At 41.4% G+C, this 24,223-nt stretch overlaps 3 protein-coding genes across 8 annotated transcripts in view; 2 read left to right on the forward strand and 1 right to left on the reverse strand.

The window, feature by feature from the left end:
- Nucleotides 1-1,433, forward strand: part of LOC311059355 (vinculin-like) — a 48,377-nt gene extending 46,944 nt beyond the window's left edge. For 4 of the 5 annotated variants that reach the window (XM_084077217.1, XM_084077219.1, XM_084077218.1 and 1 more), the window contains one exon: nt 209-1,433. In XM_084077217.1, the coding sequence (XP_083933343.1) occupies nt 209-355 (147 nt within the window). In that variant the 3' untranslated portion in view covers nt 356-1,433. The remainder of the gene's footprint in view (nt 1-208) is intronic. The other variant, XR_014602157.1, reaches the window with a different exon arrangement.
- Nucleotides 1,434-3,196: 1,763 nt separating this feature from the next.
- ap3m1 (adaptor related protein complex 3 subunit mu 1) lies at nt 3,197-10,813 on the reverse strand. Its single transcript, XM_084077094.1, has 9 exons — nt 10,580-10,813; nt 9,529-9,806; nt 8,457-8,628; nt 8,198-8,335; nt 7,988-8,073; nt 7,773-7,906; nt 6,173-6,380; nt 5,366-5,510; nt 3,197-4,846 (listed from the first exon to the last, which is right to left on the reverse strand). Exons 2-9 carry the CDS (start codon nt 9,799-9,801, stop codon nt 4,746-4,748), a joined length of 1,257 nt encoding a protein of 418 aa, XP_083933220.1. The 5' UTR covers nt 9,802-9,806; nt 10,580-10,813; the 3' UTR covers nt 3,197-4,745.
- A 169-nt stretch (nt 10,814-10,982) lies between these two features.
- adka (adenosine kinase a) lies at nt 10,983-23,854 on the forward strand. Of its 2 annotated transcripts, none has more exons than XM_084077095.1 (11): nt 10,983-11,240; nt 15,121-15,195; nt 16,760-16,813; nt 18,917-18,995; nt 19,106-19,278; nt 19,871-19,979; nt 20,237-20,407; nt 21,273-21,308; nt 21,402-21,516; nt 21,668-21,754; nt 21,841-23,854. In XM_084077095.1, the coding sequence occupies exons 1-11, from the start codon at nt 11,125-11,127 to the stop codon at nt 21,972-21,974; spliced, it is 1,149 nt and encodes a 382-aa protein (XP_083933221.1). In that variant the 5' UTR covers nt 10,983-11,124; the 3' UTR covers nt 21,975-23,854. The 2 variants fall into 2 exon arrangements, with proteins under 2 accessions (XP_083933221.1, XP_083933222.1); XM_084077096.1 differs by lacking the exon at nt 10,983-11,240 and adding an exon at nt 12,806-12,876.
- Nucleotides 23,855-24,223: the final 369 nt, after the last annotated feature.

Consider the following 24,223-nt stretch of genomic DNA (forward strand, 5'->3'; position numbering starts at 1 on the left):
GATAGCAACTAAATGCAAATTACAATCCAGCGGTCCAGTGGTTTGTGAGATTAGCTCTGGACAGACAGACAGACAGACAGACAGACAGACACTCTCTATCTCTCTCTCACACTGTAGGTGGCTAGCCTCTTGCGGAGCCATACTAAAAATAATTTAACAAATCTGATCGCAGTGAGTTATATGTAACGTCGCTATCCTTGCTGTCTAGGCCACAGATATGTTGGTCCACAACGCCCAGAACCTGATGCAATCAGTGAAGGAGACTGTCAGAGAAGCAGAGGCAGCGTCTATCAAGATACGCACGGACGCAGGATTCACCCTGCGCTGGGTCCGCAAGACCCCCTGGTACCAGTAGACCAACCAGGTTTGCTCAGACTGGCCACTCCTTGAGCCTGAAACCAACCAACGACCATTTCCAATAACGGTAGCACACAACAACCTCGTTGTTGGGGATAACAAGTGATCGTACAAACACAAAAAACACCTCCCGGAAGAGGAGGGTCTTGTCACCTGGTGCAGGTGGGTTCCATCCATCCTTCCTACTGTCATTTGGATGTGGATGATTGTGTCACATGGTACCATGTCGGAGTGAGTCCGTCCAGATCCTGCTCTACGCCACTGGTTCCCAGGTCTGTAACTCTTGAGAGTGTACGAATGGAACCAAATGATCCATTTGGTCCCAGTTGTACACTCTCAGAGTTAAATTAACATTGAGGATTTTACAGTGTAGATTGGGCCAGAGATAAGAACTGTATCAAATGGGGTCCGTGGCCTAATGGGGGTCCTTGAAATTAAAAGGGTTGAGAATGACTGCGCTACGCCTCCCTTTATCTGTATGTATGGTCTTACGTAGGCTAATCAGAGACAAAATATATATTTTTGGTATTTTGGGTTGCAAGAGTTTATCCAAATCCCAGGTATATATTTTTTGCATGAAAACGTTTTCTATTTTCTAAAGGTGAATTATGACATAAAGAGGTAAACTCTCAGAGGACCTTTACTTTTGGTTCAGTTTTATCCGTCAGAGTTTCTTAATGTCTATTGTATATATTTGTTTTATCATCGACAACACTCAGTTTAACTCGCTGATTTTGCCACTCGTGTATGTAGCCTTTTTCCTGGCTGATCGTTCACACAAGCTCTCCTCTTTTCATGTTTACTTTTATTGATAACATTGTTCTTAATGGGAGATTGGTCAGAAAACTGAAAGGTGACACAACACACCGTAAGCTGCTGTTTGTCAGGTGATTTCTTTGTTTTCATTTGAGTTTAAGGACTGAAGGTTGTGAATGTGAATGATGGTGGGTTGAAAATACTGTATAAAACCTTTTCAAAAGTCCATTATGCAATATTTATTATTACACAATATTGAAAAGATAGTCAACAAAATAAGGTTGTTACTTCGATGCTAAAGATTTGCCATTTCTGCAAAAGTGTTTCACCTGACAGCATAGAAATGCATTAGGAGATGGTTACATTTGTGTTCCGTATAAGTGTATGTTGTATTATGTACCATTTTATTTAAAGATTCACTATGAAAAATGCCAAAGGATATGATGTGTTTTACATTATCGTAAGCTTCATGAATGGATTTCTTGAAACATCCATAAAAGACAGGCTAATACAGAAGAGAGCAACGTAAAGGAGTGTGGTTTGTTGTCAAGTGGGGATCATGGGTATCATGGGGAGTCCGGTGCGCCTGTGATGGATTGAGTTGATTACCTGTCAGGCTTTAAAAGGCAGTCAATCAGCACTATTGTTATTTGTCTTACAAGAAATCACTCATTTTTCCTTGTGTCCAATAATTATGCTTCAGTGAATTGCATTTATTGTGTGCAGCTTCAGTTATTTCACAGATTTTTTTTAACTAAACTAAATTGAACTTAGAAAGCTAGTCTACTCAGACCAGTTTAGCTCCAGCAAGTTTGTCACAATTCTGTGTACTGTAGTAAGACAAAAAACTGGAATATTGGGCTGATTAATGTCTTTTAAGCACTTGAGCCCTATTTTGTATTTTGTCGATTAGCCCAATTAATTCCAGGTGCTTACTGCTGCTAGCAGAGCATGCTCCTCTTGCAGCTAATGACAAACCAGAGATACTCTGCAGTCTTGAGGTTTATCATTTTCTAGCAGAAACTATGAATTGTTTTTATTCTGCTTTCATTATTTGAATGTACTGCTGAACTTCTGACCAATCTCTGTAACAGTTGAACTGTTTACTCTAGGACTTTTTCATAAATGATCAAAGCCAATGATCTTTTTTTGACAACCAACAGCCCTCTCTGGAACCTTCTCCGTGTGTTTAGTAGTCTGGATGCTGTCAAGTATTCTTTAGAGGATTTCCAAGAGACCTCGTGGTTTGTGAATAATGTGAAACTTGGTGTGATATGGTGGCATGGCTTGTGCCACTCTGACTCTGAACACTGTTAAAGCACCTTGAAAACAGCTAATAGCAGTTATAGTTTGAGTATCGGTGATAATTAGATCTTTCTTGAACGTAGTCTAAACGAATACATTTAAAAAATAATATTTTCTTAAGATGTCAGTGTTTCAAGCAACAAAGATTTGGATGATGGCCTCAGCAGGTTTCGTGGAGCTGTGGAGAATCCTCCTCACGTGAGAAACAGTATTAGCAGTGGTGGGCTGTCACCATGGTAGTTAACTTAAGCTCTCCTGTCAAAAATGTTAAGAAATGTTCTAAAGCTCCACAAGCTTGAAGATCAGCTATTTTCTAAATATCTTTGAACATTTTCACCTCTAATGACATGTTCAAAATACAATAGGGACGCCAGGGTTGACGCCAGTGGTTAAGGGCAGCGCTTTGGCTGCTGTGGCACAGATTTGTTTACTGCAATCTATTTATGTAATTATAGCCTACAGAGCATGTAGCAGTCACTGAGCCCTTGACTAAGACTGAGAGGGACACGGTGTGATGGTGCGTGCACTCTATGTTTCACACCCTGAATGTATTATGTATAATGATAAGTTATAGCCCTGCCAACACATCTGCTGTGCCTTGGATTAATAAAAGGACAATAATGAAGGCTCTGGCTTGGTCATTCAATCCATTTGTCATTACAAAGAAATGCTTTACCCTGGAATGGACAACCTCGTCGAGTGTTGGCTGAAAAAGAGCACACGGTGACATAACATACACACAAACCTTTATAATTTCAACAAGATACAGATTCTACTTAATGATTTCGTACTTTGAGTAAAACTTTTCACACTTTTAGATAAGGGATTGTGCAAATACTGTGTAGAGTGAAAAGACTTAACACTCTTAGGAGTGCTTTTTCTTAACTAGATTACCCGGAACCGTGTCAAGTATGACCAGCTAAACTTAGCAATGATTCAACTATATACACACTATTCCTTAAAACCTCTTAAGCCTATCTGTGTGTAGTGGACCGGGGTCCCACAGTACTCTATTTGGTTCTGTTTTTTACCTCTCCACAACAATTCCTCCGCGAAAATAGATGATCTACAAGCTCACAACACATCGTGTTGTGAAGTGTTCTGAACTTGTAGATCGGCTATTTTTGCTGAACGTTTGCCCCAGAAAAGGGATGCTGGGGTTCATGTGATTAACCATTCTTAACAAAAAAAACACCAACAATCATTTTCAGAGGTTGAACAGTGTGCAGATATTTATATTTCACCTTGGCCAAATTCAGCCAATAGACACTAAACAAACTCTGAGGCCTCCTTGGTGTACTCTTGATAGTAAGCTGTACAGTATGTTGCACTTTAACACACATGAAAAGGCCACAAGTAGGAGTGAATGTATACATAAATACTTGCATTTAAGAATCTCTTGACTCCCATAACACATACTGCAGCCACTCAGTGAATAGTTCAATTCTCTAAAAAATAAACTTCATATGTAAAAAAACTGTCTTCTTACGTTATGCCACAATGTGTAAAAACGTTTGCAAAAACTGACTTCTTATCTGGCTGATTATGATCAGGCAGCAAGCAAGAGAGGATTTCCAAGGCATGTAGGTGTTACTGTGTCATACTGTATGTCGACCGCAAGTCCTGAGTGTCCCTTGTGAGGTCATATCGTGACATTTATGGCAACACTCAGAACAGCACTTGATCCAAAAACTGGATATGTGGTCCGAAAAAGAGGAGGAATGGTTTGCAGCATACAAAAACCAAACATCAATAGCTATGCTGCATTCACACTAGTGGCAACAAAGCAACAGGCTACAAGTAATTTTCAATGGAAGCCTGCAAAATGAAGCTAAACTAAAACACTTCTTTTTAGCAGGCTTCAGCCTTTTTCTGCGCTCCAATGACGCAGTGAAGCATCCATAAATAATGTCGTCGTCCCCATTTTGACTCCCATTCTCTCCCCCCAGAATTCCTGCTCTGTTCCGTAAAAGGAATACAAATGAATTCTTACCGTTAACCAAGTTCCCTGTGCTATTTTACCCTTTTAATTTATGCAGTGTGGCTTGAGCAACACAAGTGCTGACCACGCTTGGTTGTTTTGTAGTTTCTGTCGCTGCTAGTGTGAAAGCAGCATTAGCACTTCATTATTAAATGCACAAGCAATACTGGTTATTAAGGCTTCCCTTTACAGGTCAAACAACATCATTCATTCAAATATAATGTTATACACATAATAAATAACAATTAAGCAATTGATACCAGTGAGCTGGCGGATATGAAAGGCTAGTCATAAACCTGGCCCATATTTGGCACGTTGAATTGTTGTCTTTGGTGTTTGTCTCTACTTATGTCCTCACTTGGAATTTCCCTGCTTTAGTCACATATTTGACCCCTTTAAAAGGTTTGTACTTCTCTCCGTACATATCAAGACGATTCACCTTCAGTCCTGGAACAAAGGTTAGAGAAGACACCGATGTCATAAAATACAGAATTTCAGTGTAAAACCTTAAGTTGTCCTACCTTACAAACACTGCAGAAATGCTACATAAGGTGGTAATGTTAACGTCCTACACTGCATACTTTGTTGTGTGATGAACAGTGAAAATAGCCTATCTACTAGCTCACAACAAGCCGCAACTCGTTAATTTGTAGATCTGCTATTTTCACAATTTTTGAAGGTTTTCACCTATGACATGCTCAATTAGGCCAGGTTGAAAGTGGTTAATATAATGTTGTACAATTCCAAAGACTTACTTTATTAATTATTGTAATGTAATGTATTACCATTACAAATAAGCAACTTTATTTGTCCAGCATATTTCAACATCAAGGCCATTCAAAGTGCCTTACACAACATTAAGATCATTAAGACCAGGCAAAAGAAATAAGGTAGGGGTTTTGGAGAGCTGTAAAGACAAACAAAGTTAATACCAAGCTAGGGGTCAAAGTTAAAGGTCAATGGTACCTGATATGGCCAGCTGCTGTATCTTCAAGTTAATGTTGAGTGAGGGGTTTTCCTCAGGTTTGGGGGCTCCTGACTGCAGACTCAGGCTGCCTTTCAGGTTAGGGAGCTTCTGCGGATTCAGTTTGCCAATGTCCCACACCAGCACCTATCACAAGAAAGATCACCATAATGCACTCCATTTTAACCACTTAAACCCCAGCATCGACAAGCCCCAGATCGCTCACAATGTGTCGCGCTGCGACGCGTTGTGAGCTTGTCGATCGGCTATTTTCAGCAAAAGCTTTCTCCATTGGGGTCCCCATTGGGGTCCGATGCCAATCCTGATTTTGGAGAGTCCTAGACCACAGATTACCGACGTCTTGACCAATATTTTGTACAAAATTCGCTAAATCTTGAAATAAATTTGGGGGGCTTTTTATGCCTTTATTTTAGAGAGGGATAGGGAAAGTAGGCTGACAGGAAATGGGGAGAGAGATGGGGGGTGACACGCAGCAAAGATTGTCAGGATGGGGAGTCGAACCCGCGACACGCTGTCAGGCATTGCAGCCTAGGGTGCCTGGACCGCCACGCTACAGCCCAGGCCGAAAAAACATATATTTGATTAAACTTTCTATTTGAGAACATTAAAACGTATAAGCAAACATATAAATACAGATAACTTTTTGTTAGATCAAACTTTTAAATTAAGTACAACTGCTGCTTAGCTGCCGATACCAATATCGTCAAAAAAGTCAAATAATGGCCGATATATCGGTCGTGCTCTAGTTTACACTGTCCTATCACTGACTAATAGCTACAGTACAGTACCTTAGTGGCAGAGTCGTAGTTGTAGTTCCCTTGTGTGGCTGTGAGGTTGGCACTTAACACAGCTTTAGGCATGTGGATGGTTATCATTAGCCCCTCCACCGGCTTTCCCATGGTCTGTTTGGGTCCAACAGTGAGATCGAGGCGTCCACAAGGGCCGCTGTCAAAGAAGCTGATGTTCTGCTTGACATACACTGGGATGGCCACAAGACTGAGAGGGGAGACGAAAAAAACACCAATTCTTTATCAACTGTGTGTTCAAGGAACAATGAAGCTCTATAATCAGTTACAGCTTTTTTCAGATTGCAGTCAAATCCAATTTGTTTCTCAAATACGACTGTCTACACTGTTGTTTGCAACCGATTGGATTTGTGTATTCAGACATTGTCGACCTATCTGCGTTGGTTGCTAATGGGAACGGTGTGGTAATGGCGTAATGACATAGGCATGAGTAATGCTTGATATGTATACTCTGTTGAATATGCACTGAAAATAGACGATCTACAAGCTCACTAAGTGTTGCATGACTTGCACCGCGATGCATTGTGAGCTTGTAGATCAGTTATTTTCAGTAAGTCATAGGACGAAGTATAGTTTCAGTGTCCAATGTCCAGACTGAGACACATCATTAAAAAGCTGATTTGAATCGCATTTCAAACCACCAAGGAATGTGGTTTAAATTAAATCTGTTTCCATGTGGTTTTTCGCTGTTCAAAGTAGGTTAAAAAAAATCTGATTCCCATCGGGAGAGGCCAGAGATCTGCTGGTTTTGGGCTGCCCGTCTGAACATAGCCTAAGTGATCACATGCCAACATTTGAAACCTTGTTGAAAAGCCCATTAACATTTCCACAATTTTACAGTCATGCATTCCACAGCCAAGCAGCGGCGGACTGGCCATTTGGCGTACCGGGCAAATGCCCGGTGGGCCGCTGGGCCAGTGGGCCACTGGGCCAAAAAAAAAAAAAAAAAGGTTTTTTTTTTTTTTTTTTTTTTAATATATTTTTAAAAATGTTTTAGGGTTATTACGGTCATATCCGAGTCGCGCGGCCCAATTATTAGTTACGTTAATGTTTGGGCTGGGATGCTTTCCAGCAGGCGCCTCAGTGCGGCCGCAGAGTTCATGTGCAGGGCTGGCCTGAAACAGTGAAAGGCCGCCCCCCCCCGTTGACAAAATGGGGGGGGGGGGGGGGGGGGGGGGGCCTGTCCGGACCAAAATGCCAGGGCTGAATTTTGGTCCCAGTCCGGCCCTGCAGCCAAGACACTTCTCGGAGGACAACGTGTACCAAAAGCTGTTGCCAAATGCCTACTAACACAATTAACAATCACACATCTAGTCTTACTTCTGGCGATAATTCATTTTTGCCACAACACAATGCCACAGTGCTGTTAAAAATTCTAAATGAACTTTGTCAATGCCATAACTGCCCATCTGCTGCTCCCAGCATGAACTTGGTTCCTGGGTTTGAAAACCTTAACCGAGTGCACAACTAGTTCTCTTGTGTACCGTATCTGTGTATCATATCATGACCTATTATGCATGGGTTCACATCCTGCTCATGACCTGCTGTGACGTATGAGTGGGATTTGAACTTGTGAACTTACTTCTGTGCGCTGACGTGATAAGTCATGAGCGTGAAGTTTCCATCTGGGGGGACGAATGAGAGGACACGCTCAGACTCCCAGCGCTTGTACCGCACACAAGGATGGAAACTCACGTCATCAAGGAGACGGGGATTCTGCAGGTAAAGATCAAGATGTGATTTATTTGAACACACAGTTAAGTGTCCATAAAAGGGGCCAAGAGGAAAGTAACCCACCATAAACGAAAGCGTTAGGTCAGGCATCCCGGTGAGTTTAACGCAGGCCTCAATCGCACCTTGGATCTCTGCAAACACTGTAGTACCTGTACACCAGTCCCGTTAATTGAACAAAGCAGTTAGCTACATTTGAACACAGCTAATCATCCTGAATCTCTGAAGGTAATTTTACATCTAAGGATCGTGTGTCTCATTTGGTCTCATCTGTACCTGATTTGTCCAGAATGGCATCTATTTCCTCTATCACATCAAAATATGCCTCATTATTAGTGTATTTCACTCCAGCCCGCCTCCATGGAACAGTTGACAACTGACCAGTTGGTAATGTTTCCCCAACATGACTACTACCTGCAAAAGCAAAATACATACAGTACATGTGTAGAAAATGTTCTCATGAATTATTTGGGCGTAAAACTGACATGAACTTTTAACAGTGGTACAGGTAGTGTTCTGAGGTGAACCTGTTTACCTGTGAGTGTATTGACAACTGTTCGCAGGATATTGGGAGGCCTAATCATCTCTTTGAGGACATTGGATTCAGTTGCCAGAGGAAACCCATTGTCCAGCATCTCCTCTAGTAGCTCATAGACTACCACCACATTGTCCTTGATAACCACCTCGGAGCATTCTCCAAAGTAGTCCTGGAAATGACATGCCCTATTATTGATGATAATAAATTGACATACTCACTAACAGTTTTTATCTAGCAGCAATTAGACTGCTGAACAAGAGCTAGGTCTGGTGCCACTGCACAGACTGAACTGAAATGTGTTTTAAAGGGACTCCTTTTATATACGTACATTCATGACCCTTATTCATCATGCACTTAGTCACATAGGAGGCATTCCATTAATTTATTATGCAAATTGGTCATATATTATGCACTTTATGTCCCCCCCTCTCTATCCATCTTTTAACTGCAATGATGAGCCTGCAGCCCTGCATAACTAAGAATTTCACCCACCTTACTTGTAATGTGATGTGACAATAAAGATTGATTCTGATTCTGAACATTGTTGCAGAGACAGGTGCAACCAGAGTGTATATTTATATATTCATATCAGTGCCCAGTGCAAAAGCACTCTTATTCCTTAGAACATGATTGGGTTGAAGATCAGTGGCCAGTATAAGTATGGTGAGAGCCGGGTGCCAGGGATCCTTTAGGATTTTAGCGATTCCGGTTCCTGAACGATTCCCTCTTATCAGTCTGATTCCTTAACGGTTCCCTTTAACGATTCCTATAGGCCCGGGGTTCCAAATGGACCCTTGGAAGTGGTCAAATGGACCGTCTCAGAGTTATGGTGGTCCTTGAAATTAAAAAGTTTGAGAACCACTAGTATGTAATTGTATAGCAGACGTGAAGTCCACATACCAGCTCTGACAGTGTGATCAAAACGGTTCCGGAAAACGGTTCCAAATGTGATGGAACCGATTCCGGTTCCTCAATGTTGGATCCGGTTCCTTCGATTCCGGATCCCAACCCAACGTCAGGCCTGTATGTCTGACTTATAACAAAGTTAGAACAATGACTTTCCACAGACCTGGAACATCTCCGCTACTCTGTGCAGGAACTCTATCACAAACAGCGGAGGGACTTCAGTCTGGATGACAGCAAGGAAGAACATCTTGTCTCTGTATATACTGATAAGGTAATGGTGTGGTGTCTGAAGCACAGGTGGGACATCCTCTGGCTCCACTGCCTTCTCCTTTGCCTCGAAGAAGTAATCACACACACTCCGGCTGATGACACTTTTCCAGTGTTTCTCCAGGAAGATGTCTCCCGAATGATTAATCAGAAACAGACTGTGGATCATCTCAGCTGGGAAGGAGAAACAATGAAGTGGTTTGTGTGTCAACAATGAGGTTTTATTATGGAGTTAATGTGAGAGAGCAAGAATGTGTGAGTGAGAAAATGCATGTCAGGGGGAGAAGGGGGGAAGAGAGAGAGAGAAAGAGAAATAGGTTTACTACTTAGTCTGTTAATGCATTGAAAACACACTTTGATTGATTGATTGATTGATTGATTGAATACTTTAACAGTTTGCAAATAGTAGCCTACAGTGGTACGATTATACAATGGTGCAATGGTGCGAATTCTGCTAAATAAAAGGATAACACAAAGTATTCAAAGTATTCAATCAAACACAAAAGGCCCTGATAGGGCTTATTTCCATGTGGTCTTGTGTATTCAATTCATAGAGACATTTAAATACATATAATATACAATACATCGTAGACATCAGCAACACTAATAGCAATAAAACATATTATATGTACAGTAAATGGTTAGTTGGGTGGGGTCATTTCTGGTGCAAAGTTTAGACGTTAATCAGCCCAGTTACCAAATTTGAATAGAAACGATGTGTAAATATTGTCACCTGTCTACTGTTTGTCTAAAGTGCTGGCAAACAGAAATGTAGCCTCCAGCTCAAAGCTGAGATTCGGAAACTCTTCAATAACTACAGATCGAATATTAAAAGTAACATGTAATCCCGTCAGAGTCAGACCACTTTCAAAGACCTCAATGGCAACAATTTGGCCATCAAACTGGACAGTATGTTTATTTTAAATAATGCATACTACAAGTTTTACCTGTTGGAGGACTCTCGCCTGTGGCAGGAATGTAACTTTATTTGTGGCAAAAAAAAATATGGCAGAAGACGTGTCTGTCTGACTTAGCTCACCTAGCAGAAGCCTGACTGCATTGTGCACAGTTTACATAACGTAATACATTTGTAAAACGGATCGTTCAGAAACGTGGACTAAAATGTGTACTTTTAGGAACGTGCGTGGAGAGTCTTAGTCTGCACATAGCAAAGAGATGTCGAATTTCGACATTTTGAACGAGAACCCGCTCAAAAACAAATACGGTTCCGAAACAAAGTTCACAACTTTTGAGTCAGGCATGTAAACGGACGGCTATGCCGCCCGTGGACCCCGAAAATAGCCTATCTACAAGGCCACAACGCGTCGCGAGGCAACGGGTTGTGGGCTTGTACATCTGCTATTTTTGACGCCAGCCTCAGTCGTACGACGGACTATAAACAGAGAAGCGTGCGGTTGTTCCTTTCCATTCAGTCATATCACCTCACATTATAATCAGGACTGTCCACACAGTGAACGACTAAAGATAAACCATGTCGTCCAAGAATGGAGAACCGAGGGCAAAGAAACTCAGACTCTCTTCGGAGAAGAAGAAGACCGAGGAATCGCCACCTAAAAAGACTCCTCCTGCCGCCGCTGCTGAATTAAGGTGAAATGAAGCAAAGCGATAAGCGATCGATCTAACGGTTCATCTGGACCCCCGGGCCGGGGGGAGGATTGGATTGGGGAATGCTTTTATATAACAGGACAACACAACAGGTCCTGTAGTACTGTACCAGACAGTACCGCGTCGTCTGGTTTCATGCACGCGTGCAAGACGACGATGGATACCAAAGCATCGTCATTTATGCATGGCATGCGGTCGTGGTGGATTAGAAAACTGGTACTTCTTGAGTCGAGTAAAGATAGAACGAGATTCACGGAGGCATTTTACGCACGCGGGCGCGCACATGCTCGAAATTGTAACCAGAAGGCTCGCCCCAAAACACGCTCGCCCCCTTTTTTTTGAGAACCGCTCGTCCCCAGCGGTTCTTGTATTTGTTTTAGGCATAGTTTACTGAGGTTACGTTTAGGAATACCAGGTGGCGAGCGTTCCGATGCCGCCAGATTTGCCCCGGCGCGACTGTGTTTTGGGGCGAGCGTTTTCCATGTGCGTATCGAGATTCAAATGGCTGTTGCAGAAATGTTTACATCGACGTGGTGCGACGATAATATTAGTTTTTGTTTTTTTAAGTGATTGACTGATGTTCTCCAGAGTTTCTCAGATTGTCTACTATGTCTTCCTGTGGTTAAAGTCCAGGGCTGCGGCACGTGTGCACCGGTGCGTGCATGACACCCCACGTGTCTTTTGTTATGTAGTCGCCTCAGAGACGTACGGTTGCACCCCTTTGGCAAAACGGAACCTTTGTTTTGTTTATAGTTTTGATGCGTCAGTTATGATTGAACTCAGCAGTCACGCCGCGTCGCTTTGATCTTGTTATTGAGCAACACAGCTAACCACAAACCATATTTTAGGACTACACACAAATAGCCAAGTTTGAAAAAATGTCCCAAAATAGGGGCACTACACACCAGTGTGTGAATGTGATTAAGAAATAAAATGTTTTCTGCGACTGTCCCATCATGAACTGTCTCAATGTCAAGCAATCAATCCCGTCCCCGGCCCACTTATTCCCAGCAGTTTAGTAGTTATTGTTTTTGCAGTTAAGACCACCTGCATCCAACATGTTGGTGCTGGTGGTCAACACTGCTGTTTCTTTCCGAATAGACCCCTTAACAGACGACGTCATACTGGCTGCGTGCAGCCAGTATGCGCGCAACGAAACCCATTATATCAGGTCTCGTTAGGACGCGTCTCACTAGCCAACACACACAAGAGGGGGTTGGGGTGTGCTGAAACCAGTGCACCCCGAAACAGGTTGGGAATTGATTGCGTGAAACAATCACCTGTGCGTCCAGGCTCAATGTTAGTAAACAAATAATTGGTCTATATGCGTCTTCCGATGGCCACGTCTATCAATTCCGAGTCCGTTTAAGCCCAATTAGTTAAGAGACAACCAATCACAGGCACAGCTCTGGTGTCCTCGCCCTCTTTCTTCGTGCGTAACCAATCAGATGTGTCTGTGTAGGAGGAGCTCTGGTTGATCTAGCCAAGAGCACGCCTTGTTCAAATTAGGGTTTTTTTGAACACTGAGCTCTTTTTTGGGTTGATTTTAGACTGTTGTTCAGCAGGTCTGTCACTGTATTGAGTGTTACTGATACAGCAAGACCATGTCAGCTATAAGGTAAGCCTACACTGACAGAAGTGAGGAACATTTATGTTATTGGATTTGATTATTGTCTAATCAATGCAGAAGGTTTTGTTATATCTTATACCCTTGGACCAATCTAGGTCCAAGGCAAGTTATATATATCTGGCATTGACTTGCCAGTGTATTTAGTTGCACCAGGACAGGTTAGTATTCATGTAACAGCATGTTGAGAGTACAGTATGGTCTGAACAGCTTTGTGCAAAGGGTGTGGCATCAGGTGGAGTGTGAGGGTTTATTTACAACAAAATGCATTTAAAACACATTTCAAGCCTGTCTGATGGATATGCACTGTATGGCTGCTTAATCATTCCAATATGCATGGTTACATGGTAATTGCTTCATCATTAGCTTTAGCTGATGATGAATTTTGCCAAAGAGGGTATAGTCAAAGATAATCATATCATGCATTATTATCGCTAGATCTGTATGTGCAGAGGGGCACCTGTTGAGGGCTGTGTTTTATGTTAACACAGTTGCTCCCTTCAGGGTTGTTCTCAGACATTGTGGATAGCTAGTAAAGACATCCAGGACAAACAGTAGAGGTTCTGGTTATCCATTTGTGGAGAAGTTGCCTAAAAAGAAAGATCTCCCTGTTTCGTTATTGAATAGCATAGTGCACAGACACTCATCTAATGGCTCCCCTAATGGGAAATTGTTGATGTTTTAAAATGTGTTTTTCTTTGACATCACAAGGTTATGATTATGTTATGACAATATTCAAACTCAGTGTGCTCCAGAAATGATTCAAACACACAGGCTAGTAGTCCCACCCACACAGAAGCTGCTGGCCTGATGTTGCCTGGCTGTGAATGTCATAACGTGGTTATTTGCATGACTGAATAATGTCTTCAGCACCATCTGTGTTCCCATCACTGTATTATGCTTGTAGATGAATCATGAGTGCTTAGATTTTTATATAGTGTGGCCCTATTTAGTTCATATTTTCTTTGTACATGGCTGGTCACATGGATAAAGTCGACATGTGGTTAAGTCACATGGAACAAAAATCTCTCTGTTCTGCAATTCCATTTCAAATGTTAGAATTAACCCTAGGGCATTTTAGACTTAGAGTTTTTTTATTGCCTAGAAAGTAGCCAGTCTGCACAAAGTGGATACAGTATTAGGATTGTTAATGAAATTTACACAAATCTTTATAAAAAAATTATAAACACTTTTATTACCATTTCAGTGAGACATTGATCATAAGCTCAAAACAGAACAATACAAATACACTATAGTATAACAAATATATATTTAAAAATAATTCTCCAGCTAAATAAATAAAACAGTGTTTATTTATATGACCCTGTAGATAGATAGATACTGTAGACCTTAATTGGGGGGGATTCAGTTGTCATAGCAGCACCACTGTATGAAACAGGACAGATACAGATAAGAGTAAAGAGATGCATCTGTAAGCTTCAAGATTAAAAACAGGTAGACAGTTAGTATGTACAGGGATTAGAAACGAGGTACCAATAACCCTAGGAGATTTAAGGCCTTTGCAGACAGGGTGCGATTTTTCGCACAGAAAAAAACGACAATATCATTTTTTAAATGAACATATGGTTCTCAATGACCTCATGCACACCGGCTCCAAATGTACCGTGCGGCGATGCATTCGTTTCGTGCGTCTTTTCGCATGCGGAAAAAACTGATTGACTGATCGCACCCTGTCTGCAAAGGCCTTTAGGGTCATGCTTGGCTTGTACATTAAACAAGAAAACATAGGTTCAGTTAATGTTCTGAACTGATGACAGGAGTTACGTAATTGCCCTCACTGCCTCAGAATATGTGCTGTTACAGAAATGAGTAGTTCTGGCCTTATTACTTTGTGACGATTTTCCCTAAAGGAAGTGGAACAAAAAGTACATTGGCCAGGCTTGGAGAGGAGAATTGTAGATGACTGAGGCAGTTTTCTTACAGACTCTGGAGTGCATCCAAACAGGTTCAGGTTGTTTACAATGCTAGGGGGCATTAAAATAGATATTCCATACTTATATTTACATAATTCGAAAGAGGAAGTACATATCATTAAACCACATGAACCCTATTGTCTATATTCTGGACATGTCATAATGGGCGAACATTCAGCAAACATAGAAGAGCTACAAGCTTGTAGATCGACTATTATCTCTATTGAGATACAGCGAAAAATATAGGGTTTAAGTAGTTAATCTATTAATACTCTTTAAATGTTTGATCTGTGTTTTTCAGCCCTAACACTCTCTTTGGAATGGGAAATCCTTTATTGGACATCTCAGCTGTGGTGGACAAGGACTTTTTGGACAAGTAAGTTATGACTGGGGAGGGACTGTAATAAATACATCAGGAAAGTAATGATTGCTATGAGCAGGGCTCCAAAGATAGAAGTTGAATGATGACAAAATAGAACAGTCAAGGACCTGCAAAGATATTTGGTTTTCAGTGTGCATGAGTGTTAGAGAAGAGGGAATTAAAAGGCTGCAGATCCACGACGGTTGATCATCTATTCAAACTAATTTAATTTCTACTTACTGAGTACCTCCGCAATAGTCATATTAGAACCTCCGACATAATACTAAAGCGGAATCTTATTCATGGGTTCTTGCATATCTCTGAAAAGGTTTTCTCAAGTGTGAATGTGCTGGGTTGGGCAGAAGGACTTCCTCTGCATGGCCATTGCACTGACGAGAGTTCAACTGCCAAATGTCCCTGTATGCACTCCTGACCACACACTGTTGTTTTATCTCACTCTCTCTATCTCTCTCTTGACAAACCACACCATGATAGGACTTCATCAGTCCTGGCATGGTGTGGTTTGTCATGTGCATAGAGATACTGTATGTGTGTCCCCTCTTCTGAACCATGTGGTACTAGTGACTATATAGTAACAGACTGTCATACTGTAAATGACTGTTAATATGATCTGTGTTCATTCCTATTATCTCTACAGCAGTCAGAGCCACAGTAACATGGATCTGGATGCATGCAGCACTGATGCCTTATTTGTAAAATGTGCACAAATTCACTTAAGAACAAATCTAATCAACAGATCTAAAGTGGAGATAAAAGTTATCTTTGTTCTAAAGTCAGTGACTTGCATGGATTTCCTTTCTGTTAATCAGAGCTAAATACAATTTCTGAAATGAGTGAAGGTATGACTTTCATAGAATACATTATCACACATTTTATTCTCTACTATAGAAGCTTGAAGACATAGGATAAAAACAAAGAAATGTTGTGACACAGGGGAATTGTGCCCTCTTTGGGGTCTTGTCCTTGAGGAAGCGGGCTGATGAGGCCGGTCAGTGTAGGAGAGTTCTGCCCTGGTCTGGCCTGGTCCTTACAGTTGACTGGGTCAAAGGGTTCCTCCAGGCCCCAGATCAGAGTCCAGCCTCAGGCTGCTTGCGTAAATGCTGGATGGATTAGTCGTCTGGCAGTTTTAATTCAATCTCACGCAAGAATAAAGCGTGGCTTACAGTACATGGCACCAAATCTTCAAACAACCTTTCTTTTTAAGGGAAAGTATGTTTAGCATATTACCACACAACACAATGAATTGACTTTGACAGTTTCGTCCCATTCTTTTGTCTAAAGACCGGTTTGGTGTGTGTCTGTGTATCTTACATTCCAAAATTGAGTCCACTGCGGTACCTGAAGGTGTGCGTAATATGAGAGAGTAGTCTAGGTAGAGCTGCATGGCAGCCACCACTAATCTTGGATTGTGTGAATAAAGGTAATCAGTAAATGCAAGGGGATTTTGTTGTTAACAAATGAGGGCCACAGCAGGGACTTTGTCCAGTGACGTTTTAGTTGATTGATTCACTATAACTTTGAGAACTCAACCTCGCTTGGTTTCTTTTGTCTTTTGCAGGTATGGACTGAAGAGCAACGATCAGATCCTGGCAGAGGACAAACACAAAGCCCTGTTAGTATTGGTGTTTACACCATCATGACATTTTAGTTGACTATTCATTGTTGTTCAAATAATTGCGATTCATGCTTTTTGACATTGAACATTGGAACATAATATGTTCCAATGTCACGTTTGTTTACGAAGCCTAAACGGCAAACAGAAATGTAAATTTCATTTATATTATAAATGAGATTTACATTTCAGTTTGCCCTTTAGGCTTTGTAAACAAATGTTGCACAGGGCGGATCTGACAAATGACTTAAATATACAAAGAAATGACTGACATAAGCCGATCTACAAGCTCACAACACGCTGACATGTGAGCTTGTAGATCGGTTATTTCCGCAAAATAACATGGCGAAGATTATGACGATTATGCAAAATCGTTGCGATTATCTCAAATAATTGTGTTCAGGCAATTGTATAGTGATTGTGTCAGACCTAGTTGGCATCTCTCTGTTATTGACAAAGAGTGTACGTGTCTAATTTTGCAGTTCATGTTAGAGAACTTGTACTGTACATAGGGTTTTATGTATCTTGTAGATGGTTTTTACTCCTCTGTTCTGGAGTCAGCCAGACCAAACTCACCACATTCAACCTCTGTTCCACAATGCCAGCCAATGAGCAAGCAGGAGATTCAGTACAGGGAACAAGACTCCGCCAATGACAAAGCAGGACACTACACCTCCCATTCCCACTGAGAGATGTGTAGATTAGGACTAAAAGTAAACATTTTACGAAAGAGATAGGACCTGTGTGCGTTCGTGTGCGCATGCCACTGATGAAATATTTTGGCCAACTCTCTTGTGCCTGATTTAAGACATTCAGGTTTACTTAACTATGAAGTAGTATCCGAGTAAAATAATACTTTTAAGGTCAAATACAGAATAATTCTTTTAAAACAGAAGGAGGAAGCGCTGCCTGGGTTCAGTCACAGTGGCTTAATCAAACAGGTGCTCTTCAGTGGAACAGGTACGGTAGGTATACATAGAAGCAAAAGAACCGAGTTCCACTTGTGGTGATGCAGACTATAGGAAGAAAATCTTCAGTCTTCAGGTGAAAAGTAATACATTTATTATAGAGCAAGGCAACAGGGAATGAACGCGTTTCAACACTTGGGTCTTCAACAGGGTCAGCATAATTAATTACCTATTAAATCTACAAGCCGCACAGAACGTGAGCACTAATCAGTGTCTGTTCTACCAGACATGAAGTTTCCCACAAACTCGTTGAACTCGTGCTGTGAAAGGAGGTGTGTTTGCTGTATTTGACCAATCCACACAGACCATGGTGAAATGTTGAGGGGTCACACCTCCTCAGATACATTTCCTATGAAAAACGTTGTAATAATTTAGAAGAAACTGTAACAGAGTCCGGGAGGGCGAAGGCCCTCTCCATTATTCTCTCCTCCCAGATGTCTCTCTGCTCCTCTTCAACCTCTGGCTCTATCTCAGGACCTTAGCAGCAGTAGGGCTGAGTTAGTTTCCAATGGGGTGTCCCAATACTTGTGCACACACTTATCTGTGTATAGGCTGTTGAACATGTTATTTTTGGATAGGACACAACAGTTAAATTGGTGATGCTTTGGGCCTCAGAGGAACTTCAAAGCAACAGTTCACTCTGGGTTATTTAAGAAGCACAAATGATTCAAATGACCGCTATGCTTAAGGTAATGTATGCTTAAGGATACTGTGCTGCCCTCTGCTGGGCAGAAACGTAGGACTGTAGGGAGTTATCATGATAGTGGCCTGCAAGTGATTAATTTGGCACCTTTATGTGTCTTTGAAAATACTAACTTCAAAAGATAATATACTGTTCTCGTAATTATATTTCCTAACTGCCTCCTACCCACTGGATAATATACTGTAGTGTTTACTCTCGTAATTATATTTCCTAACTGCCTCCTGCCCCCAGGATAATGTACTGTTGTGTTTTCTCTTGTAATTATATTTCTTAACTGCCTCCTACCCCTATTGTTTCACTTGACGTGTGTGTGTGTGTGTGTGTGTGTGTGTGTGTGTGTGTGTGTGTGTGTGTGTGTGTGTGTGTGTGTGTGTGTGTGTGTGTGTGTGTGTGTGTGTGTGTGTGTGTGTGTGTGTGTGTGTGTGTGTGTAGATTTGAGGAGATTGTCAAGAAGTTCAAAGTTGAATACCACGCAGGAGGAGCTACACAGAACTCAATGAAGATTGCTCAGGTCAGTGAAACTCCACCTGTCTATAATGTCACTTTCTCTGTGCTCACACCTGTAATTCTGAAACAGCTGTGGACAGTGCTGCTTACTGAGAGTTGTCGTGTCCTCTGTAGTGGATGATCCAAGAGCCTCATAAGGTGTGCACGTTTTTCGGCTGCATCGGTAACGACAAATTTGGAGAGATACTGAAGAAGAAGGCGGAAGAGGCTCATGTCGATGCCCACTACTATAACCAGGAGGAGGAGCCAACAGGAACATGTGCTGCTTGCATCACCGGAGCTAACAGGTATGCACATGAAATTACACAAAGTTTTATTCTTTGGTACTGTGGTCTCTGTCACTGCCAACCTCCACTGTTGGTCTGTGGAGGATGTAGACAACCACATCACGCAGTGCCTCACGGTGGTTCACGCTACTTCCCTTAGTTCTCCTCCCTGCTGGACAGGCATCTGTTCATCAGGTAGGCAGTAAAAGTTGCTACTGTAGAAACGAGGACACAATCTCCAGCTGGCTTCCCATCCATGAACACTGCTTCGTTGGAGCGCTGCCGCTGGATTAAGCCCGATTTATACTTCGTTGTATGACAGAGTCACGTGCCGAAAATAGCAGCTACAACCTCACAACACTTTGTTTAATGCAACACGTTGTGAGCTTGTAGATTTGTTATTTTCGGCAAGTGACATCGTTGTATGACAAAGTATAAAATCAGGCTTCAGCCAAAGGCATCGCTGCCAGGAATCAAACCCAGATCTCTGCAGTGGCCGTTTGAGTGTGGTGTCCTTGAGTTGGAATTCCAGCACAGTGTGTGATCTACTGGAGCATGCCCGACACACTGACTGCATCCGTCTATAACTCCGGCTCTCTTGTGTCTCTCTCAGGTCTTTGGTAGCTAACCTAGCAGCTGCTAACGCCTATAAGAAGGACAAGCATCTGGACCTGGAAGAGAACTGGGAGCTGGTGGAGAAGGCTAAAGTCTACTACATTGCTGTGAGTAATACAGTGTGTACTGTAAAAAGTGATGCATTCTGCCACAGATTGGCTTTACTTATTAACTGTTTGTATCCTATTGTAAAATACTTTCTTAAAAAGCTTTACCTGATAACCCCCACTGCCTCCACCCCACTTTGGTTGATTTTTCAAATGTGTGTAGTAGACTGAAAGCATTATGCTTGATTACTTCTTGAGGCAGCAGTGTACTGTATACACATGATCATGTTCTAATTAATTGTATGGTTTCCATCCAGGGATTCTTCCTGACTGTCTCTTTGGAATCCATGCTGAAAGTGGCCAAGCATGCCTCGGAAAACAACAAGCTGTTTTGTCTGAACCTCTCTGCACCCTTCATCTGCCAGTTCTTTAAGGACAACCTCATGCAGGTTCTACCCTACGTGGATGTGCTGTTTGGCAATGAGACGGTGAGGCAGACTTGAGCACTCACAGGGCATGCTCCACATGTCCTCTTTATTAGCTAGACTCATACAGTACATACTGTGTGGAATGACAGGAGACTCTCCACGGACAAAATGACGAAACCACACGACCAGCTGCTAGAAAAGCCTTTAAACGCTGCAGTGCTACAGTAACTAATACAATCTTTTCATGTTCCACAGTGCAATACGCTGGACAGTATAACTCTACATGGAGTTGATACACAATATCAATACTTAATATAGCAGTATGAAAATGCACAGCACAGCGTAAACAAGCTATAAAGTAATGTTATATGTGGAGCTGAGCCGATTGAGTGTGCAGACTGCATGTAGTAAATCACAAATAACAGCACAAGTATGTAACAGGTTAACCACTTAAACCTTACATAAAGAAATAACATAAACATTTTGTATGTACAATTATACATGTTAACATGTGCATGTACAACATATATTTACATGTGTATGTACATTTAGGTGTACATATTTTGTGTGTGAAAATGTAATGTGTTGGATCCTGTAAAGAGGCAAGGTTTTCATTTCATTACTATATTAATTTAGGCTATTAATGCGGATTAAGTATTCACCCTGGCATTTATCATATTAATATGTTTTTCCAAGTTGACTTGCAAACCTCCAACAGTACATGTCCATTCTTTGCATTCTTGGTTTTGCATTCTTGGTTTTGCCTGAACAGCCTTGGTGAATATTTGACTACAGTTCCTTCATCACTCACGTAGTTTCATCACGTGTGTTCATGGACAGTCTCCCATGAAATAACTGTAGAATTTGATGATTATTGGGTAATTCTGATCAAAAACCTTATTATGATTATTATTTCTTTCTTTAGGAAGCAGCCCAGTTCGGCAAAGAGCAAGGCTTTGAGGTGAGTGAACTGACATCCGTATACTGTATAGCCACAGCAATATCATTTTCATGTAATAGTTACATGGCTGTAACAATATGTATTTACATATAGACTGAGGACATTGAGGAGCTTGCTAAGAAAGCCCAAGCACTACCTAAAGCCAACAAGAAGAGGCAGAGGGTCGTAGTTTTCACTCAGGGAAAGGATGGAACAATTATGGCCCAAAGTAAGTCTCACATGTTCTCTCTGTTTACATTTTTCCTTTCCATTCTTGTTTTCCCTTAGCTTTCCCTTCTTCTCTTGTTGTTCTATCTCACTTCCTCTCGCTCTCCCTTCCCCTGCTGTGTTAGATGCATAACGTTGCTCTTTGTCTACAGGTGACAAAGTAAAGAGTTTCCCTGTGCTGAAAATCGACCCCAAGGACATCGTTGACACAAACGGTGCCGGAGATGCTTTTGTAGGAGGTGAGGCCCTCCCTACATGATGAGTCGACAACCTTTTGAGTTATGTCTTTTTAGTGTCTTGCATGACATGTTTCCATGTCCTGCAGGTTTTCTCTCTGAGCTGGTCCAGGAGAAGGCACTCGAACAGTGTGTGAGAGCGGGACACTACGCCGCTAACGTCATCATCAGACGAGCAGGATGCACCTTCCCTGACAAACCAGACTTCCATCAGGACCACTGAAACTCCCTGCCCAGCCCTCCCCCAGCTCTACTTCCTGACGTACCCCACCCTCCGTTCATTACATACCTCTTATTCCTACCATCTGACACACCTTGTCTATATCTACACAGACCCACTCCCCTGTTTTTGTTTTTTGGTAAATTAGCAACACGTCCATGTTACAATTTTGTTCCCATCTATGCTAAAACCTCCTATAAGTCTTCAAAAGTGTGCATTCTGACACCCGTGCCTGTTCCTGTGTCCTCCACTTGGGGCCGCTATGGGACCACACACAACCCACCACGTCCCAACGTTCAGGAGGCTAGTTGAATCGTGAATGATACAGAAAGGGAATAATGCTAATATTTCTACTCTGAATGGGAAATGGGGTTGTTGTATTTATGAATATCATCAAGTTGGAGGATAGTAGTTCTTGTTTTGATTATCTGACTCCCCTTGGAGACAGTCAGCGGGAGAGTGTTGTTCCATGAAAGGAGCACATCAACAGAGGACAACAGGAAATGTCAGCTGTTAGGGACAATTAAGGATTCTGCATCAGGATGCGCAATGATAATTTCGTTTTTGAAAATGATTTTGATTATTAGAATGTCAAATTTGTTGTTTGTAACAGGCCAGTTTTATTGTGAAACGTGAGTATCTTTAAAAGCGCACACTTTTTAAAATGTTTTCAAGTCTCTGCGCACTAGTCATTACGTGGCCACCATACTGTATCTTGAGTTGAGTTTCAAGTTTTCAGTGTCAGTGATACTGCAGGTTCAAACTTCATTATTGACTCTGTACCGTATCTCCTGTTTCAAACAGGTCTGGTCACAATACTACTGTATGTGCCTTTTTTTTTGTTTTGTTAAGAATTGTGTTTTAGTTGAAAAGGCCTGCAGGGTGAGGGGTGAACATCTTGTCTTAACCCATTAAGACCTGAGGCCTAGTCTACAAATACGAAAATAAACGTATGTTTCTATGTCAGTGGTGCTCAAACGTTTTCATATCAAGGACCGCCAAATGTATGTATTTGGCCTCCGACCCCCATCTCAAAATATTTTGTTCCAGGGACCCCCAGAAGCAAAGATTTTAGTTAAAAATGTTATATTGTTAAAAATATATATATTCAAAGATTTGCACAAACGTTCACGATTTTTCAAAAATGTGCGTGATATTTTATTTCTGAATTGCCAAAGTATAAAATAATGGTTAAAATCTTAAATGACAGAGATGCTTTCCCGGTCTTAATGGGTTAATATGTTTATGAGTTTGTGGTTGTAATTCAGGGAAACCTGTCAGCTGGTCCAGCGACGGGCAGCTGCTGAGCCATTAAGCCCCTACCCTTCACCTGTTACCAAGACTCAGATTCTCATAGAAACAACGGGCTCTTTTTAGGCATACTGTGTTTCAATATGAAAGGATACTCCCAGAGCTGCCTGTAACACATTAGGAACACTACCGTATTTGTTTGGACTTGATTTTTATGAGAAGAGTTTGAATTAATCGGAATTCACCCTGACACACCTCATGATTAGTGCATTATCCAAGGATTTTCATTGGTATCATTTTGATCACTTAAACAGTACGCGCACAAGCGGGTATAGTGTTATGCTTAACTGTACATGTCTGAAAACAAGTTCCCAACATGCTCGATTACAAATGTCCTAAGCATTGTATACAGTGTTATTTGAAAATAGACGAGCAGTATAAATATGACATCTACGTCACAGAATGTGGTCATTAGTTCAAATGATGTGAAATGTTTGTTGGTCAGTTGGTGCCAAATTCACATTTTAGCACAAATCTGTATTACCTCAGTGTCCCTAATGCCTTTCACAGAACTAGACTTGTTTTTCTGCTGCCTAAAACTGACAAATAAAAATGGATTCAATAATGCATCATCATTTGAGAGAAAACTGTACAAAATGCCTTACTAGAGCCTTGCATGTGATACAAAAAAAAAGATGTGCCAAACCTTTCCTCAACACAAGTTACCACAAATAAAGTGATTAATATTTAAACATTTTACAATATACTCTGCATTGATCTCTGACCAGAAATTATTTAAATAATACCATACTGAAACTTAAGTTTTGCCACAACAACCTGCAAAATGTCACTCTCTATACATTTGGTGTTGTCATTGGGCATTCACAAGGTTTTAATTTTAATGGGAATTATATGAAAGAAATTTCATTCGTGGAATAAAGAACATCTAAATATTAAATAAATACAGAGACACGACATTAGTGTACCTGAAACGAGAAAGA

This window comes from Gymnoscopelus microlampas (assembly GCF_963454915.1).
Source record: "Gymnoscopelus microlampas genome assembly, chromosome: 13".
Taxonomy (NCBI): Eukaryota; Metazoa; Chordata; class Actinopteri; order Myctophiformes; family Myctophidae; genus Gymnoscopelus; species Gymnoscopelus microlampas.

What these genes read in the sequence shown, in the direction of transcription:
- ap3m1 (XM_084077094.1), bottom strand. Translation starts at nt 9,801, where the DNA reads ATGATCCACAGTCTGTTTCTGATTAATCATTCGGGAGACATCTTCCTG. An exon ending in TGCCATTCTGGACAAATCAG is followed by an intron (nt 8,074 to 8,197) that starts GTACAGATGAGA and finishes ACTGGTGTACAG; the next exon opens with GTACTACAGTGTTTGCAGAG. An exon ending in ACAGCAGCTGGCCATATCAG is followed by an intron (nt 4,847 to 5,365) that starts GTACCATTGACC and finishes CCTTTGTTCCAG; the next exon opens with GACTGAAGGTGAATCGTCTT.
- adka (XM_084077095.1), top strand. Translation starts at nt 11,125, where the DNA reads ATGTCGTCCAAGAATGGAGAACCGAGGGCAAAGAAACTCAGACTCTCT. An exon ending in GCCGCCGCTGCTGAATTAAG is followed by an intron (nt 11,241 to 15,120) that starts GTGAAATGAAGC and finishes TGTGTTTTTCAG; the next exon opens with CCCTAACACTCTCTTTGGAA. An exon ending in TGGAACAATTATGGCCCAAA is followed by an intron (nt 21,517 to 21,667) that starts GTAAGTCTCACA and finishes CTTTGTCTACAG; the next exon opens with GTGACAAAGTAAAGAGTTTC.